The sequence below is a fragment of the Hippocampus guttulatus genome, chromosome 6, assembly GCF_054856545.1.
Source record: "Hippocampus guttulatus isolate MCC_2025c chromosome 6, RoL_Hgut_1.0, whole genome shotgun sequence".
In the NCBI taxonomy this organism is placed as follows: Eukaryota; Metazoa; Chordata; class Actinopteri; order Syngnathiformes; family Syngnathidae; genus Hippocampus; species Hippocampus guttulatus.
In genome coordinates this window covers 9924930-9945147 of record NC_141266.1, presented here as the reverse complement: position 1 = coordinate 9945147, position 20218 = coordinate 9924930, and the positions used below count along the sequence as shown (strand labels likewise).

Genomic DNA, 20218 nt, shown 5'->3' with positions numbered 1-20218 from the left:
GTTGTGTGTGCTGTATATTTGTGTTATGGCATGTTTGATGAGGCTGTGTAGAAAGACAGGATACAAAATATGCCACAGGGTTCCTGCATTTTTATTTGACGTCCCCCCCCCCCCCCCCCCCATGTCAAAAATGTTTCCGGGAGCCTTTCCCATGAGATACAAGACTGTCTTATATTGACATCAGATTGCACTGGAAAAAAATCAACAATTTGGGATGTACAATTCACAACAGTTTAATTTCACCATCGTAGAGTAAGGTTTTTAAAATGCTTTTATAAATGGCTTGGTAAAAAGGAAAAACTGTTAAGCCATTGAAGACTTGCCTCGATTATGGGAACCCTGTTTCTGTGTAAACATCATCATCATCATCACTTAACACACACACACACACACTTCGGTCAGTCACAGCTGTGGTGAGCAAGTCTCTTCTGCTATGGTTTCTTTTGATTCTGTGGTTCAGGCTTCTCTTGCTGTAAAATGACAAAAAGTAGGAACTTCCTTTGCTTGCAGGTAGTTTCTGCCAGATGCGTGTTATTCCAAAAGTGATTGTACTGTTCTGTATTGTTCTGTATACAAATTTTAAATAAAGAGTCAGGGTTTTAAAATTCCTCGTCCAGTTTTAGAAGCTAAAAGCGGTCCCAACATTTCAAAGTAAGCTGAGGCTTGAGATGTCTGCTCAAATGTCGGATACTTACAAAACTTATAGGAAGGTGCTTTAAAATGTGGCCACATTGGACCACACACTTCCCAAGCAGATATATGACAAAAATCTGATTTTAAGTATGGACAAAATGCATGCCTTAATATACTCTATTTCATTTGTGAAAATACGTTTTCCAATGCATGTACAAAAGATCCACTATCTTAACCCAACGACCAAGGGTTCGAAGCACCCAACAAAATAACCACTTTTTGTCCCTGGAGTCTCTTGCATAAATACTACCAATCAAGGTACCACAAAACTGCTGAGCAAACCATCATTTAAAGCAAGAATTTTCACAAAAATCAACTCACCCAAAATTTAAATCTCAAAGCACAATACTGATTGTCCTCCATATCATTCTAAATCTGCAAAAAATATTAGGCCTACTGTTGTCGTAGTATAGGGCAGTGTACAAGACCCAGTGGACAATAAAATACCTGTTCATCTCTAAACTGAACAAAGACGTCTGCCAACTAGTGGTCATCGGTGACATTGCACCTGTTCGCAGATTTGTTCATACAGTATTTGGAATTTTTCCTGAGATATTTTTTTCTTTTTAATTAGTCAAGAAGCATGTGAGCCACCAATTGTCCATCCTTGATCTAAATGGTCAAATTATATATATATATATATATATATATATATATATATATATATATATACTGTATATATATAGTTTTGTGCTTCTAAAAGGTCATCTCATTTATTCACAGAGGAAACTAATGACAATTTAACAGGATGTACATAAGAAGACACATTGTCTGTACTCTGTTTTATTTATGAAACTCAAATGATCAAGAAAAAAATAACACTGCTTCAGACAAGTGAGAAGTAGGCATTAAGCTCACCAGCAGTCATGTCAGTTAACACATGCCTCTCATTGGAGTCATTTCAAAACATACTGCAGTCTTTCAAAATAGAGGTGACTGCACAAATGCAGCATCCTAATGAGAACCAAAAAATGCACAAGATGGCGGAAACCTTTAAATGGAGGAATGTTTGATTTAGCGTGAACACAAAGTCATTGTTCAGACAGAACAACAACGTTTGTTTATTTAGCACAATGAAACCAGACTGGATGTCTGATGAGCATCATGTTCAAATATGAGCCGGGGATTTCAAAGTGTGAGTGAATAGACACAATGTTCAACTTGTGCACACTTAACATATCTGCACTCACTTTTTTCTTTTTTGTAAAACAGCGACTGCAGGGTGCTCATGACAGATTCAGTGCAAAAGAACACCCCTAGCTTTAATATGACTTTCTAACAACAAAGTCAAAATATTTGAAGAATCCACTGTACACCTGCATCAGGATGAGTACAGTTAAGGATCTTGTCAAGTTATTTTATTCACATAGTTTGTTGCTTTCCCTTGCACAATTTCATTACAATTTATCTGTAGTCATTTGAACTTTTTTTTTAATGGGAGAGGGGGGGCTCTGATATCTTTGTATCAGATGCTAAGCATTTCTTTTGAAAGAGTATGCCTTTGGCACACGATTCAACTTGTCAGGAGAGCAGTTTGGAACGATTTTAGGCATCCAGCACAGGATGGGAGGAGGGAAAGGTTAAATCCAGGAGTGTGAGGAAGGACGGCGGAGGTCCCGCTGCGAGCATGAGGCCTCAGTCGTTGATCAGAGCCAGAATCATGCTATTAAAAACAGAGGCCGACCATATGAGTTAACAATGTAAGGCAACATGGGGACTCGTACCATTTTCAACATGCCATTGTGTTGTGTGGTCCTCTACCTGTACAAATAAATGAAGAAGCAAAGCAGGTGGTATCCCAGTTTGATCATGGCCTCCTTCATGTGTGACTTGAGCTGCCCCCGGTTGTGGATCTCAGTGGGGTCAAACACGCCCATGTTGCCCATCGGGACCTTCACGTATCTGCACCGAAAACAGTTTTTTAATTTCACCATGTGGCGACTGAGTTATATCAAGTTATATAAAGAAAGATGATATAAACATTGATTATTTAAACATGTCAGTCTATGGTCAGCGTGTAAGACTTATTTAATAATTTGGGTTTTTATTTAGGAGAGTATTGCTTTGCTGAACAAGGTACTTGTTTCATATTACATACATCTCATGGGTAACCAGCAAACAAAAATAGAAAACAAGAATAGAATTGATATAATAATGTGATTTGTTTGCACGATACAGTCCTGAGTTTTGCAGTCCGCACAATCAGTTAAAAATAAAATATTTTGCCGACTGTGCTTCTGTTTGCATTTGATAATTTTGTAAAGCATCTCTACTGGATGCATTTCTCATTTGATACAGATCTGCTTGATGTCACTTCAAAATAAAATGAGAAAAGGTAAGCAGTCTTAATATGATTTTTGTTTTGTATTTTTAATACAATTGCTGAAGATATATCATGGCATAGCGTTATCGTGATATAAAATGGCCTACATCATGATCGACGATTTTTGTTCCATATCTAGCAGCTCCAATCATGAAAAAATAAGAAACTGGTTTACCTATAAATGTCCCAGGCTGCTACGGGAAGGTTGAGGAAGAAGATGAACCAGTGTGTGGAGACCAGCATCAGCACAGTGGACAGACACTGGCCAACCATCTCTGGTATTACCCACTGAAAACACAACATCCCAAACACAGTGAGGATAACATAAGGATGCTGACCCATATTAAGTCAAAGTAAACAAATACATGACCATTAAAAACAATCAAGCAGTCACTACTGAATTGTGCTCATTGACACTGCACATGCTAAAATTCTGAGTATGCTAAGTATGAGGCAAATCGGTGCGTGTTCATAGTCACTGTTTTGTTTAATTATAACACACCCACTATGTACAGTGTATGAAACTTGACAGAAATCAAAGACGTTAAAAATTAATGCCGCTTGAGGTACTGTACACAAATTGATCCTTGTTGATTTGTAAAACATTGACTGCACATAATGGTACTAGTACGTGTAGTTTGTCCCAAAAGAAACAATGCAGACTTACTTTATTGAGTTTGGAGCAACATGCTCTGGCGTTGATGTAGTCACATTCTAAATCAGACAAGGTAATAATCTGACCTTTAAGTCAAGGTAGTGCAAAACAATATAAACAACAAGCACAGATGAGTAAGACACTCCTATTACTACTACCCGACAACTACGTTAAATTATCATTAAATCAGCGTAAATGTACTTTGGCTTGAGCGTAGCCGGTCCAATGGAAACAAATTACTGTCCAACTGACTAATGACTGCCATTATGTTTCTGTTGCGTTTGCGAGGAACACCGCCTCGGAAATGATAGCAACATGGCTAATGTGTTACCATGGTAGTTCGGTTTTTCACCAATTTGACGATTTAAGAAGACAAAAGTCACAAACGTTTCAAACTTGGTACAACCTTCTACAAACAGGCTCTCCGTACAAACAAGAAAAAATACACAGCAAAGGATACAAAATAGACCGCGAGGAAAATCAGTGCACAACAGTCGATCAGTGACAGAATAAACACGGCGGCGTCCATCTTTTGTGTTATGACTGGGGCAGGACAATATACTGCCACCTTGCGGCTGGGGGTGGCATCTTTCCAGAACTCTACAATGGACTGGAGCATTAGTTCTTCAATGGGGGTACGTGAAGTCACTCCAGGGGGTACGTGAGAAAAATATATTATACAATAGCATCCATGCAAAAATATTTTAGATATTTCAGAAAAATATATGTTCATAAAATTAAGTGTATATTCAGTCAGTCGCTGATAGTGTAGTGGTACACTCGTTGGACTTGTGTGAGGGCAGAGTGGGATTGTTTCCCACTCGTTGACGGTGTGGATATGGGTGTGGATGGTCGTTTGTCTCTATATGTGCCCTGCGACTGGTTCAGGGTGGAGTCTGCCGTCCGCACGAAGTCAGCTGGGATAGGCACCAGCAACTCCATGTGACCCTTTTAAGGATAAGCGGTGTTCAAAATGGATGGATGTATTATTCATTGAGCTATTCAATTTAACTATCCCAAAAAGTCAGAGTCTCCCCAATAGCAGGATGGTTCAGCCCAACCGGGGTGGGGGCATGAAAAAGACATTGCTTGGCAGCAGCATATGCTTCTCCAAGACCTGCATGTACCTTTCAGCATTAACAGCCCCATACCATCATAGATGCTGGCTTTTGAACTACATAACGGTTTGGATGGTTCTTTTCTTCTTTGGAAGACACAATGTCCACAATTTCCAAAATCAATTTGAAATTTGCCCTCGTCAGACCACAGAACTCTTTCCACTTTGCATTAGTCCATCTTACATGATCTTGGGCCCAGAGAAGCAGGGATTGTTTCTGGCTGTTGCTTTGCAGAGCAGAGTTTTAAGTTGCACTTACGGATGTAGCGCCGAACTGTATTTACTGACATTGGTCATCTGAAGTGTTCCTGAGCTCATGTGGTGATATCCTTTACACACTGATGTCAGTTTTTGAAGCAGTGCTGCATGAGGGATCGAAGGTCACGGGCACTCAATGTTGGTTTTCGTCCTTGCCGCTTGCATGTCGTGATTTGTCCAGCTTCTCTGAACCTAATTCCGAAATTCATACAGTATATCCTAAACTGTTCAACTATTTTCTCACACAGCTGTTCACAAAGAGCTGAATCTCATCCCATCTTTGCTTGTGAATGACTGAGCAATTCAAATTTAACATCCAATCATGGCACCCACCTGTTCCCAGTTTGCCTGTTCACCTGTGGGATGTTCCAAGCGCAAATTTCATGCCGCCATTTTGTGCTTCTTTCTTGAATGAGAGCGTAGCGGTTGTTATGATAGCAATGATACACAATGCCGGTCACTGGTTTAAGAGTGCCGTGCTTTCATATCTGAGAATGTGTTGGGCACATTTGTCATTTCACGAAACCTGGGATCAATTTTTGTCAATGTTGTGACGTCAATTCCGCTGAAAATTAAGTGAATATTCATTGCTTACTTGTAGATGCATGTGTTTGCCTGAGGTTCCCTCCACCAATCCTGGTCGCTCGAAGGACACTCAACCCCCAGCGTTAACGTCTCTAAATTAGCTAGCAAGACACATAGCAGCCGTTCAGGCGTTGGGGCCATTCCCTCCACGCACGGAATCTACGCCGAAGAAGAGTGAGTCACTGTAAACACGATGCATAGTTCTTACACATTCAGTTGCAGTGTGCCTGCACTAAGCGAGCACACAATATGGTAATCGGTTAGCGCTTTGTGTGTACATGGTGTGTGGCTTCGAGGTCCCCAATTTCTTTTTTTTTTTGTCATGGAAAAATGCACTGCATTTGAGTTTCACATGCACTTCACCATGTTTCTACACAATATCATATATGAAATCCTGAATTTCATTGAGTTTTTAAAGTATGTTTAACGTGTTGTGCTACTTCCATCCAGAGACTAAACCACTGTGCCCTCTAATCATCTGGAGAAGATATGTTTTATGCACAACAAGAAATATGTTCCTGCAACATTGAGTCACTTGGCTGTCACATAAGAGTGGGCAGGGCCAACGGAGAGGTAATGAGATCAGAGATTTGAGAATAACAAAGCCAGAGGAGTGGTTTTCTTGGCCCCAGCAATGATGCTTAAATAGAAATGCATCACTTTGCCTGAGGTAAAGAGGTGCAGACGAGCCGGTGAGAGAAGGGAGGGAAATAGAGGCCACAATTATGGCACAGATTTCAGCTGTACTTTATTTGTACGTCAACGTTTGTTGTATTATTTTGAGTAATGTGGCCTTGGAATATGATACTAAAGCACCAGAAGTTACAGCAAGAGGACATGTTATCATCGGAGGAATGTTCCCCCTCCATCGAGGTGTTGACACATATAACAGTTCCTTTGCTCCCCAGTCTCACAAGTGTGTTGGGTAAGTTCGACTTCCGTGTAAATCTAATGCGCAACAATGTTTTTCCACACCATGTGGCTTATGACATATGCTCTAGTGTCTCTGATCTCTGAATGTTAATTCGGATTCATTCTGATATCCTTTTTAATTGTTTTGTTGAATTTGTTTTCCAAGTAGGTTTCAAGTTACTTACATACTGCATTTACATGTAAAGTGGATTAAAAAAAAGTCCACATCGGCTCAGATGCCAGGTTTTTGTGATCGATACTAAATAAAGGGGAAACCAAGACACATTTATTCCACCACTGATGTGTCCTCTGACCGACAGCTACTACAACTACTACTGTAATGCGATGTTTAAAATAACTCAGATATAGTGCAACAATTCATCAAAAGATAATAATGTTCACTTAACTGCTATTAATGATCCCGACTTGCTCATGTAACTAATTGAGGTAACCAAAATATGGTACATCTTTCAATATGATACAGCACAGTTGTACACCGCTATTACCTAAAACTACAATTATGAACCTTGTGTAAACATAATACCTCAGTGACTGTCAATCAAAGACTAAGTTTTTTTTTAAGCTTTCTAAAGGCAAGACATTTGGTGCAGCTTTCTCATGGCATCTGTTCTTTTTTAAAATCGCATTATTTATTCCCATGATAATGGGTCTCATTATCATGTTTATGTGATTGTAATGGTGTGATTGTCCGTGCGTGGATATAAACTGTGTCTATCCAATAGATAAATGCATTTAGACCCTCAACAACAATATGTTTTCTGAGTCAACTATTATTTGTTAATGGCACGTTTGAATGTGTCGGCCTTGTGAGTGCAAACGTTTTGAAGTCACACTCTAGGAATAGATGCTTATGAAAGATGAGGAAAGGAAGAATTGGACATGAAACAAAAAACGTCACTGGACTAGAATGTTTTCATTGCTAACACGAAGGACATGAGGTAGAAACGTTTTTGATGAGCGGCCACGATCCACCCCACACAACAGATTTGACATAAGCATACAGTACAGACAGTCAGCTTGAATTCAATAGATTTCCCCCAAAATAGCATTTATTATGTAATTATTACATTAGCTTTTTCAGACTCAATAGTATGAAATCCACTGACAGCTTTCTAAATATAGAATTGTTTTTAATATTATATATAATTAATTGTAATACCTAGATGAAAATAATTTGCTGTCAATAACTGAGGATCAATCACCACCTTCCGAGTATCGTCATAATCGGCAGAGGGTGCCAAGCCTCGAACTGCAACCACCTCAAATTATATGTTTGTTTGTGGCTTGTATCTTCCTGTTTCCACTTGGTCTCCCGTAAGTGAGATGCAGGCCCTGTGATGAGGCAACTTAATTGGCCATTCTGTACTATTTATTTCTAAATTCATTTTTCACAGTAGCTAACAACACAACTAAAGTGGATGATGTGGAGTGGATCACTTCGTAATTTACACGGTGCACGGTCGTGGAGATGCTTCCATGAATTACCGATGGAGGTTAAGCAATGGTTTCAAATTGCTAATTTTGAAGTACAGTAGAGGAAAACCAAACTTGTCTTTGCCAGAAAACATCTAAAAGGCCCCCGATGTTTGGGAACCTGGAATGTTTTTGGGGACAGATAAATCCAGGGATAATTTGACTCAAAATGATGGGAATAGAAAAATATGGTGAAAGGAAGAAAGAGTACAGTATACCACATCAGGTGTCACACATTCATGCTGACAATCATAGTCAGTCTTGGAAGTAAATGAAGACATTTTGAAGGAAAAGAACGAGTATTCTTTGAAGGCCAAGTCAGTGGTCTGATCCCAATCTAACAGCGTGTTTTTTACCTACCGCGAGTAAAGGCAGCAAAACCCACAAACAAGAAGGAAGTGAAGGTAGTTGTAGTGAAGGTCCGGCAAAACATCACCAGGGAGAAAACACAGAAATCACTGAGGTCTGTAAGGGCTCCAGGCTTCATACAATTGTTGACTGCTATTTAAAATCTGTATCTACACAATTCGGGCGGCCCGGTGGGCCAGTGGTTAGCGTGTTGACCTCACAGTGCAGAGGTGCAGGGTTCGATTCTGACGCCGGCCTTCCTGTGTGGAGTTTGCATGCTCTCCACGAGCCTGCGTGGGTTTTCTCCGGGTACTCCGGTTTCCTCCCACATTCCAAAAACATGCAAGGTAGAATAATTGATCCCTCGAAGTAGTCCTTAGGTATGAGACTGAGTGCAGATGTTTGTTCATCTGTGTGTGCCCTGCGATTGGCTACTGCCCGAAGACAGCTAGGATAGGCTCCAGCATGCCCGCGACCCTTGTGAGGATAAGTGGATCAGAAAATGGATGAATGGATATACACAATTCACAATTAGATCATCTGAAAAAAATACAAATATTAGGACCCTGAAAATTGCGCTTTGGATAGTTCAGTCAGTCGTGACACATTGTGAATGTTTGAAATTCTGACCAATGGGCCTCACAATTAGTCTTTCCATGTCTTTTTGCACCATTGTAATCCCATTTTGTTAATGTGCAAATGTACAGTGGCCAGTGGAGAAAAATGCATTTGGGTAAAATGTGCAAGAGTACATAGTGTTGTATTCATTTTTTTATTTTGTTTTTTCACACAGGATATCAGTGGGGGCCATTGTACTATTGCTGGCTATGATGAATGCAATTGATTCGATGAATAAATCTCCTTTCCTGATGGATCTGGACATCACTCTGGGCTACCGGGTCCAAGACTCCTGCAGAGATGTCAGCATGGGTCTGAGAGCCACAGCTGACTTCATCGAGCAGACCAAGTGTGGAACAGGACACGCAAGCTCTACATGTGATCAACCAGTTGTGGCCATTTTGGGCTCGTCCTTTTCTGAAATGTCGATTGTTGTTGCCAGGCATCTAGCCCTTGACATGATTCCTCAAGTAAGTTTGGAGTTTTTACTCAGTTTGATTTAGATTTATTTCGATATATCTCGAGGCGGACAGTTCCATGATTTCAATTTATCTTGATTTTCACAAAAACCTAGTGGCCTCTATCTTTGTCCATGCACAGCTTCTCTACAAAACAAATTTTGTTTAATCCGTTGAACAGCATCAGTGCTGTTCTTTTACAAGACCATTTAATTGTATTGAATTTGTCGTATTTGAAAAGAAATGCAAATGCTTCTGAAGACCCCTTGGTGTGATAAAGTGCATGTAAAAAACCACCAAATACTACAACAATAATAATCAACATATACTGTATATTTTAAAACATTCCTCTAATATTTTTATTCCGGGCGATCTTTGTATTCCACACATGACCTTTATGCAACCATAGTTATGCATTGCCCAATACAAAAATAAAAAATAAAAAAAGAGTGGTGGTTAAATCGAGGCTCTGTTACAGCAGTCTTTGTCATGACTAACTAATTCTCCTCATCTTCTTTTCATGTTCAACCTGTTCCCTTTCCCGATGATAACAAACAATGCCTTATATGTTCGTAGATCAGTTATTCATCAACAGCCGTGATTCTAAGTGACAAGCACCGCTTCCCCAGCTTCATGAGGACGGTTCCTAATGATAAGCACCAGACAGCCGCCATGGTCCAACTCATCAAGCACCACGGTTGGAACTGGGTGGGAATGGTCATCTCGGATGGTGATTACGGTCGCTCGGCACTTGAGCACTTTGCCGATCAAGCCGCGAAAAGCGGAATCTGTCTAGCATTCAAATGCATCCTTCCAAGCACCGGTACGGATGAGGACTTAAACTCTGCTTTCAGAATGGCCGTCCAAACCATCTATCAAAATCCGAAGGCGCAGGTCATTGTGTCCTTTTCAAAGTCGTCTCACATGAAAGACATTTACCAGGAAATGAGGAATGAGGTTCTGAGAAAAGGGCAAAGCATGGAGTTCATGAGGAGAGTGTGGTTGGCCAGTGACAGCTGGTCTATGAAGAGCCACGTGCAAGGAGACCTCAGCCTCGCGGATATAGGACAGGTCGTGGGCTTCAACTTCAAAACCAACAAAGTTTCATCCTTCAGCAAGTACCTGGACAGGCTGGAGGCGACTGGCTCCAACAACACATCGATCGACACCTTCCTGCAAGAATTCACCATGCTGACAAATACCAGCGACCCTTCCGGAAACGCTTTGCTGGCATCTCAAGCGGTGAAGACCATCAGAGAAAACATGAACCCGGCCACGGTCTTGAGTGTCGAATTGGCTGTGGCCGCTATAGCTCAAGCTATAGCTTCTCTCTGCAGGAGCAGAGATTGCAAAACTCCCGGCAACCTGCAACCCTGGGAGGTACAGTCAATATTACCCACTTACCAAACTAATATTGAAGAACAACCGCATACACACCTTTGAACCGAATGCTAACATTGTCATTGAGTAAACAATGAATCGATTTCCAGAAGAGGTGGCTTGGGGTAAGTCCAAAGGAAACAGGAAATCAATTGTAAAGTGAAAGAAATACAAAGTGAAAGCTAAAAACATTGAAAGAGATTCAAATACTTGAAATGTTTATGAGATGTGCACTTAGAAGAAGAGATGAAGTGGCTTATCTATTGTTGGGATTAGATTTAGGCAAACATCTCAGTATGATGATGCTCTATTTCCCGGTTATCCACATCTAAATCTGTGTTTTAAATAAACAGGCTGTCAAGTTGAAGACGTACAAGGAATTTGATTCGTTCACTGATAACACCAGCAGTGTATGTGGCTCACATTCACATTGAAAAAAAAAAAACATTTTAACTGGTGTATGCCATTTTATTTTGTTGCACGCACACAAAAAAGTATGAAGGTAAACTTCATTAACCATACATTTTCTTAAAATGTGCCTGAAAGTGCCCCCCCCCCCCCACACACATGAATTTAAACAGCATGTACAAAATGGATGTCTGGACAAAATCGTATCGTCACAAGAAAAAGCCTACACGAAATACAGCCGGAATATTGTGGTTAAAAAAAGTCATGTTAAGGTTTTATTTCTCTGCAGGTATTGGAAGTGCTTCGCGGAAATGAATTTGAATCCGATGGGAGGAAATACACATTTGACAACCAAGGTGACATCAACCAAGGTTATGATGTTACCCTCTGGAGGTCAATTGAAGGGAAAATTGACGTCCATGACATCGTGGCTGAGTACAGCCCACAAGTCAGCAGCTTCACCCTAACGGACAGCAACTCCACGGGTCGTTTTCACGACTTGCAGGTGATCCCCCCCCCCCCCCCCCCCGACCCCTCTGCCCCACCTCCATATCACTTTGTAAAACACAAACACAGTGTATGCTTACTGAATTGTAACGAGCAACTTCTCACATAAGAAGCCCGCCTCGGTGAAATCTTACTCATTACATAAAGCAGTAATTCGAATGACGTTGACACAGCGCTGGCGAAGCGGAAAAAAAAAGACGAAAAGAATGCTAATATGTTTTCTCCTTGCTTTACAGCGAATAGTATCAAAATGTTCCAATAGCTGCATGCCTGGGGAGTTCAAGAAAACGTCGGAGGGGCTACACACTTGTTGCTATGAGTGCATCAACTGTACGGAGAATTACTACTCCAACGACACAGGCAAGTAATTAGCCCGTGGGTGCAGTCATACTGCACACAGGGCGTCTTTCCACTTTCGTGCGCCAACACAAAGTGAAATTAATTAATCCTACAGTCAGGCAAGGCACACACGCACCTTGTGAGCCAAGCTTCACTTGGTTTGATTATAAGCAAAGTCGTAAATATGATATGAGATAGTTGTGAAAAAGACTCACTGCGCCACTTAGAGGAGCCTTTTTTTTCCTTTTAAGATGCGTTTTTTTTTTTTATGTCACATTTCACAGTGCTGTGTTGCAATATGCAGTTCAACTCTCTTGTAGCCGTGGGACACCTGAATGAAAGAGGACAAACATTAAAGATCAAATTCTTTGTCTTTTTAAAACTATTTTTGACCTTTAAATAGTTAGATTTTTAATCAAGGGTAGCACAACGTTCTCACTCCAGGAAAGTTTGTTTGTTAATCAGCTGGTAAGTTAATTGACAAAATCTCAAACAAATAAACTGTGATAAACAGGTATGGTTGATTGAAACATTGAACGGATTATTACTTCTTAGTGTATTTCCTGACAGGGAACGAGACAAACTTGAAGCTTTCGATGCTAACATGAGCTCGAGTGCTAAGTAAACCTGTTTTGCGTGCACAAGAAAGTGGAAGGTTTGGAGGGCTTTGACGGGAAGCAGCTTGGTTGCATTCGCACGCTACTTGCATGCTTTTCATTCAATAGAGTTTCTCATTTTCCAAACCTAATTTGGGTGTGACAATGTTATTTGTGCATCATTGTTATCAGCGCGCCGAGTATTTGATGTTCCTGCTTGAAGCTCCAGACCCTATTGTGTAGCGCAAGTGATTGCCGTCTGCTATTCCAAGTTGAAGTCAGGGTTAGGGGGTCAAAAGAGACAATTAGTGCTCTTGAAAGAGCAGTTGCAAATTACCTGCACGGTGAAACTCCAACACACAATTGTCGACACATTGTCTCCATCCTTTTCATTGTCTTAAACCAGAGATGGGCAAACTACGGCCCGCGGGCCGACTCCGGCCCGTTGGTCTTTTTAATCCGGCCCGCCGAAGGTCGGTCTACAATTAAGGTTCGATGTGAATGATTGCATTCATTTCAATTGGACTTGTAATGACAGGCATTTCACCGCCAGGTGGCGCATTGACTTGAAGTTGCAGAACACAGGGAGGGGGGGGGGGGGGCGGGATCTTTTCGACCACCCAGGACCTCTGTATCGCTCTACTTCTACTGGTCTGATCACAACCCATCTGCAGAAATGCACAGGCTAAAATAGGTCATCAACAACACTGTCGTCATTTTAAAAAAGTATATTAATACAGTACGTTCATGCTTTTGTTCTGTTGATGTTTGATATGGACTGTCAACAAATGCAGTTTTTTTTTTTTTAATGTACCATAGCTCGTGCTGACCTGGCCCTTCTGTCAAATTTTAAAAGTCAATGCGGCCCCCGAGCCAAAAAGTTTGCCCACCCCTGTCTTAAACGAACCGCTTGAATTCACTGGATACTCACCAACGGCCCTCTTCCTTCTTCCAGATATGGACGAATGTATGAGCTGCGATAAAAAAACGGAGTGGTCTCCTCAGGGAAGCGCCACGTGCTTGCCGAAAACTGTCATCTTCTTCACGTGGCAGGACCGCTTTGCCCTGGCGCTCCTGGCGTTCTCAGGTCTGGGCATCCTGCTAGTTCTGCTGGTGTCGGCACTGTTTCTCCATAAGCGAGACACCCCTGTGGTGAGAGCCGCCGGAGGACCCCTGACTCAGGTCATCCTGTACTCTTTGGTTGTAAGTTTCATCAGCGTCGTGCTGTTTGTCGGCCGGCCTCGCTCCCTCCAGTGTAAAGTGCGACAAGTGCTCTTTGGCGTCAGCTTCACTGTGTGCGTGTCCTGCATCCTGGTCAAATCCCTGAAGATCCTTCTGGCATTCCAGTCGAATATCGACATGCAAGGAGCGCTCCGGAAAGTCTACCAGTCCTACTTAATTGTCGTCGCCTGTGTAGCGTTACAGGTTATTATTTGCATCTGCTGGCTGATCCTCAAGAGCCCTTATAAACATGTTGTTTTGCAGCCCAAAACTATGTTGGAATACTGTCATGAAGGATCATACGTGGCCTTTGGCGTGATGCTAGGCTACATTGCACTTTTGGCTTTTGTTTGTTTCGTCTGTGCCTTTGTGGGGCGTAAATTACCGCAGCGGTACAATGAGGCGAAATTCATTACCTTCAGCATGCTGCTTTACCTCACCTCCTGGATGATTTTCGTCCCCATCTACATCACCGCTGATGGAGTGTATCTTCCGGCTGTGGAAATGGTGGTCATTCTCATCTCCAATTATGGCATCATTGGCTGTCATTTCCTCCCAAAGTGCTACATCATTCTTTTTCGGAAAGCCCAAAACACCAGCAGTGCTTTCAGGGAAAAGCTGTATCAGTATAATGTCAAAAGTACAGAATCGTTTTCTGTGTCTGGGACTTCGGTGTCAGAGAAACATTTTAACAATAAGGAGAGTGTCGGACATTCCCCGTCTGAAAAGGACTTCGTCAAACCTGGTGCGGAGAAAAACTACAGCAACAGAGCTACTTTCAGAGTTTTGTACAGAGGGCAAAATAAAGTCAGCGATCGATGCAGTTCCCACAGAAGAAGCCTCAGCTTACCGGCTTTCCCGGACTAAAAACAAAAAACTGTCAATCCATTATCTAGCTCATGAGGGTGTTACAAGACAACACGAATCTCTGCAAATATTAACGTTTTCAAAAGATTGCTCCACTGGTGAGTTATTTTTACAACAAGCGCGCGGGCTACTCATGTGGTCCTTGGGGGCTACCCGGTGGTGACCCCTGCTCTCTAATTATCCCTATAACCCCCCACAAAAATTATGGAATCACTCAATTCTGAGGAAAATAACACTTCACTATACGCCACTAGTACTTTGTTGCACCACCCCTGGCTTTGCTAACAGCTCTAATTAGTGATAAACAGAGCTCAATCTGGCGCCAACTTTCTCACCTTGCTTTTGCCAGATCAATTTTGCAGGTTGGAGCTTTGCTGTTGACCTTATTTGTCTTTGTTTGGCTAGATGCATACTCAACTTGATCATCCTCAAACGTCCATTCAATTGATGGAATAAGAAAAGTGTCTGAAGCGTCAGTGACAAGTTATGCTTCTATTGAAGACGTAATGGCAGACGTCCCCCCCCCGTGCCTTTACCTGACACGCAGCCCCTTATGATCAATGACTGTGGGAATGTTCACGTTTTCTTCCGACAGTCATCTTCATAAATCTCATTGGAACGGCACCAAACAAATGTTTCAGCGTCATCACCTTGCCCAATGCAGAATCGCAATTCATTAATGAATATCACTTTTCTAAGTCATCCATTGTCTACAATTTCTTTTCCTTAGCCCACTGTACATTTGTTTTTTTTTTTCCTGTTTAGGTGTTATTATTGATGGCTTTCGTTTAGCTTTTCTGGATATAAATCCCATTTCCTTGAGTGTTTTTTTAAATGGCTTGATGCTTTGATGTCTTAAGATAAGATAAGATTATCTTAAGATAACCTTTATTTGTCCCACACTGGGGAAACTTCCTTGGTCTACAGTACCAGAGCGCTTGCCTTTGACAAACTTCCCCGGTTGTTTGTACTTGTTTTGGATTTTAGACACAGGTGGCCGCGAGCGAACAATCACCTTGTGCAGCATCGCGTGATGGTTTACCTTCTTTCAGAAGTTTGGTAATCCTCCCCTTTGTTTTAATTGAGCCATGATTCATGTCAGTCCACTTGGTGCAACAGCTCTCCGAGGTGTACTCACTCGTGTTTAATTGCAGACTAACGAGCAGTTCCAATCTGATGTAGCTATTAGTTTTGGGAATGGAAATTGACAAGGTGATTCAATTTTTTTTTTCTTCAGAATTGAATGATTCCATAATATTTGGACTTTGTTGGGTCTAAGAAATGTAACTACTGCATTTTTTTCTTGATTTTTTTTTTGTGTTTCTTTGAAGCCGGAAAGTTGCCATTGAAATGACTTTAGTTTTATGTCATGTCTGTGATCTACTTTTTTCATACAAATTGAAACAACTGAATGAACATCTTCTGAGATGAGTGATTCTGTATTTATTTTTTTTTTACCATGAACATCATGAACATTTTTTTGCCAGGGGTTTTAGGTGTGACTGTGAACACGTGTTTGCCTCAATGTATCCTGTGATTGAGTGGACATAGAGAAAATGGATAGTTATACTGTATATCCAATAAGCTTGAAAAAACAAGAACACAGGTGATGAGGTGTCAGTCTTGTGGTTCTCACATGTGATTTGGATTAAGAAACTGCAGTCCTGAATACCTTCAAGAAAAATGTTGACGTTGACTGGCATTCAGGAATGTGGACGAGCTAAGTACTGAACTCTTCATCACGGCGCAAGTGAAACTAGATCCTGTTCGCACGAAATGCATAGTTGTTTGATTAACATGCTGGCACAGCTTTCAGAACGGTAGGTAATGCAAAGGGACCTTTATAAAAAACACATTTTCGCTATGTCCAACAACAATGGAGTCCGGTTGAAAAAGGGTCGGCTTTCTTTGTTTGTGCTGATGGCGCATGTAAAGAGCAGCTCAACAGTACAGCATTGTACTGAGTGTATCCTGCTTTACTTCCTCGATTTAACCTCAGATTTTGTAATTCGTCAAACATCTGATTTAAGAGTTAACTGTCAACTTCTTTGCATCTAAGATAGTGAGGCTACATATTCATGGCGTTCTGTACTATTACAAAATCACCAACTACTTCAAGGAACTATGATGTACTGTGCAATTGGGACGTGTACCGATATCGGGAACCCATTCGATTTGGGAGTGGAACTAGATAAATTAGTAGATCTGTTTCATCCCCGCTGTTTTTGCAAGGGCATTCTTTGCAATTTCTTTGTGAATCGTTCATTGCACAACGGAGGCCCACGCAGCAGGTGGGCGTCTGTGTTCAATTTTGGTGCTTATCCAAGTTCGGGTCATCGGTCTGTGCTCAGTGTCAATTGCGAGTATGCATGAGTTCATTCAAAATCCCAAACCACCACAAAAAATATTTAAGATTTTTTTTCTTTAATTGAAAAACAAAATCATCCACAAGAATGCAAATTCACAAGTGCCGAACCACGAGTACGTGTGGGTCAGGTGGATTTTTGTCTCCCAAAACGAGTAAACCTCTGTTTAGCCATGAACAGAATTGAAGTAATGTCCACCCACGCCGGTCATAAAATTTGTTAAAATAAATCTAACACATGCTTGAAATCCTCATCTCGGGTGAAAAAAAAGATGAGGGATTAATTTATATGTGTCCGATATTTGTGCTCTTTATTGTGTTTTTGAAGGACATCCTTTTCAGTCACTTCTATGAAACAATCAGGAAACAGAAGTGGCGTCGACGCATGCCATGCCGAAACCTATATTTATTTTTAGATGCGTGCGAGTGATTTAATCTTTTGACCTATTTGTGTCCATCAAGGCCACTGAGGTATTTCCCACAGTCGGGAAATCAGATTAAAAGATGAATTAATTCAAATGATTACTGGTGTCAGAGCAAGAACATAACAGCCTCAGGTGCGGCATGTCATCATGTTTCACGCACACAGAAAAGCCTCAACTGCAAACTTGTCAGTCCAGTTTTTGACAAAGACACGGCACATTTGAGAGGCGGGGAGCTTGAAGAAAACTTTTTGTTCCTCGATGAATTCCATCAAATCAGTCTCAGTCATTGTCCGTTTATTACTGTGTCTATGTCAAAAGATACATATGGGAAAGTGGTGTTTTACCAAAACATTTAAATGATTAAAAAAAGAAAATCTCTGGGTCAAGATTTAAGGGATGCAAGCGGCTAATTCCCCTAAAACCTGAACAGAAATGTGAAGTTTTCTTGAAAATGTAACTGAGCTGAAATGGCTTGCAGTGTCCTCTCTTTGTTAAGGATTTCCAAATACTTTATCACAATGAACAACTTGATGGTGGTTTCCCATAGTTCATTATACTGTCTGTTTGCGTAAGAATCATTTGTAAAATGACGTACGTAAGTATTGGGGTTTGGTTGTACAAGTCTTTAAATATTGGCCTATGCAAAATATTTTAACATTATTTTTGTTTAGCTTTTATAGACAGTGAAGCCCCGCATATTCATGGCTCAGCATTGACAAATTCACCTATTAGTGTTATTGGGGGGGGGGGGGGGGGTTATCGTCCATTATTTACTGAGAAACTTTGGTTGGAATGGGGCCAGGCCAAAGCAATAAAAGTATTATTTTGGCATTTTGGTGTTATTGTTAGGTTTCATTTGTTTGTTTGTTTTTTTCATTTGTGGATGAGATGTCCACTGTTGTTGGCAGTCTTTAAATGTACCATATATGAAGGAACAGTGAAAGTCAAAGTTTGTGTTTGCTTCTCTCATTTTGCAGCTGTTAGCCCCTGTATTCGACTTAGAATGGGCCTTAACTATTTGCCTGTATTCCCTGACATTAATTATTGTGTGTAAATGACCATAAAGTGAGTTTAAAGACATACCATTTTTTAAACTAAAGTTCTAGTATGCATATTTGTTTGTCCATGTGTGTGGTCACATCAGTTTGCGCTCGCGTCTCACTGTGCTAGCTAAAACGATCGCTGAGCCTCATGCAAGGTGATGTGATTCTGCTGAAGAATTTAACTACTGAACACAATCGTTATGAAACAAGGATTCACAATAGTGTACATGTTAGATGCATGGTGTTGGAGCTTTGCTGATGATTCTTTTTCTTTGTTGTTACAGGCAATAGTAAATTATCCAATCCTTTTTTTCTTTTTTCTTTTACTTGAGCACACACCATTGTACATTGCCACTCTGAACATTGAACTCCTGTAGACATCATACAATCATGTTTTAGTTATTATTATTATCCTCTCCATTTTGTGTGTGTGTGTGTGTGGGGGGGGGGGGGGGGCACTTGCTCGTGGCAGTGCTGGGTCCCTATCTTCCACTTGTAGCAGGCATTAGCATACCTGTCAACTCATACGGTTTAGCCATAGTTCATACGGATTTTGTGGTGAATCTTATGTATATGGCCGTATCGCACAAATCATACGGATTCTGAAAATTTCCGGGTTTTTTTTCACCAACTCCAAATGATTTGGAGTTGGTGAAAAAAGTAATGCAGGAATAAAACTCTGAACACAGTAATGCCACTAAGTAGAATGATGATTAGACATTAACCAGACATTGTATTATGGAGATCTACAATAAATATAATTGAAAATTTCGTGGTTTTTTTCTGCCGTAATTTTGACATATAAAATGCTTTGGTATGTTGTAAGGATTTTTTGCTCTTTATAAGGATTTTTTTGGTAGTTTATACAGGTTGGCGCTCCGAAAAGTTGACAGGTATGCATTAGTGCACTATTTTTACTGATGACTAGAATACTTTTTAAAAAATCGGAATAATTTCGACCTTATTTTCATACTGTACACTCTGATAGAGTGAATACATGGATCTTCCAATTGCCTGTTCTTTCTGTAAAGAAAAACACCAAATACTGTTAGCAAGCAAAGAAAACAGTGGTTGTGAAGGATTTACAATACATTATTGTAACTATTCTGTTCGATGCGGTTGTAACTGTGATATGGTGACGTCAATAAATGCTGTCAATTACCGGTGTAATGGCTCATAGTTGTCTTCTATCCATCCATTTTCTTTATCGCGTTTCCTCATTACAGCTGTGTGTGAGCTGGAGGTGAAACCAGCTGACTTTTGGGCAGGAAACGTTAGGGGGCAATAAAAACAACCATTCACCTCCCAACTGTGAGGCAGGCAAGCGCACAAATACTGCACTTTGCCCCCCCCATCATAGTGGTAATGTTAGAAAGTGAAAAAAAGTAAATGCGAGCAGGCAAGAACAGAGCCAGGGAGATTTAACACATTAAAGCACGTATGCAACAACAAATAAGAATAATATGAAAACATTACGGTTGCACATTTAATAGAATATATGAACGTCATTCAGAGGCATTTCTGGACAACGGGAAATCTAACTGATGACCTGCCATTTCATCAAATCATGTTAGTAAACTATACATTGATTGAACATTTGTCAAAC

At 40.8% G+C, this 20218-nt stretch overlaps 2 protein-coding genes across 2 annotated transcripts; one reads left to right on the top strand and one right to left on the bottom strand.

Annotated features, from left to right (window-relative positions):
- Window positions 1–1460: 1460 nt before the first annotated feature.
- Window positions 1461–4264, bottom strand: cnih4 (cornichon family member 4). Its single transcript, XM_086113401.1, has 5 exons — window positions 4132–4264; window positions 3684–3752; window positions 3192–3304; window positions 2455–2595; window positions 1461–2356 (listed from the first exon to the last, which is right to left on the bottom strand). The coding sequence occupies exons 1-5, from the start codon at window positions 4198–4200 to the stop codon at window positions 2329–2331; spliced, it is 420 nt and encodes a 139-aa protein (XP_085969527.1). The 5' UTR covers window positions 4201–4264; the 3' UTR covers window positions 1461–2328.
- Window positions 4265–6301: 2037 nt separating this feature from the next.
- Window positions 6302–16214, top strand: gprc6a (G protein-coupled receptor, class C, group 6, member A). Its single transcript, XM_086113901.1, has 6 exons — window positions 6302–6556; window positions 9179–9473; window positions 10038–10841; window positions 11539–11754; window positions 11993–12116; window positions 13647–16214. The coding sequence occupies exons 1-6, from the start codon at window positions 6357–6359 to the stop codon at window positions 14777–14779; spliced, it is 2772 nt and encodes a 923-aa protein (XP_085970027.1). The 5' UTR covers window positions 6302–6356; the 3' UTR covers window positions 14780–16214.
- Window positions 16215–20218: the final 4004 nt, after the last annotated feature.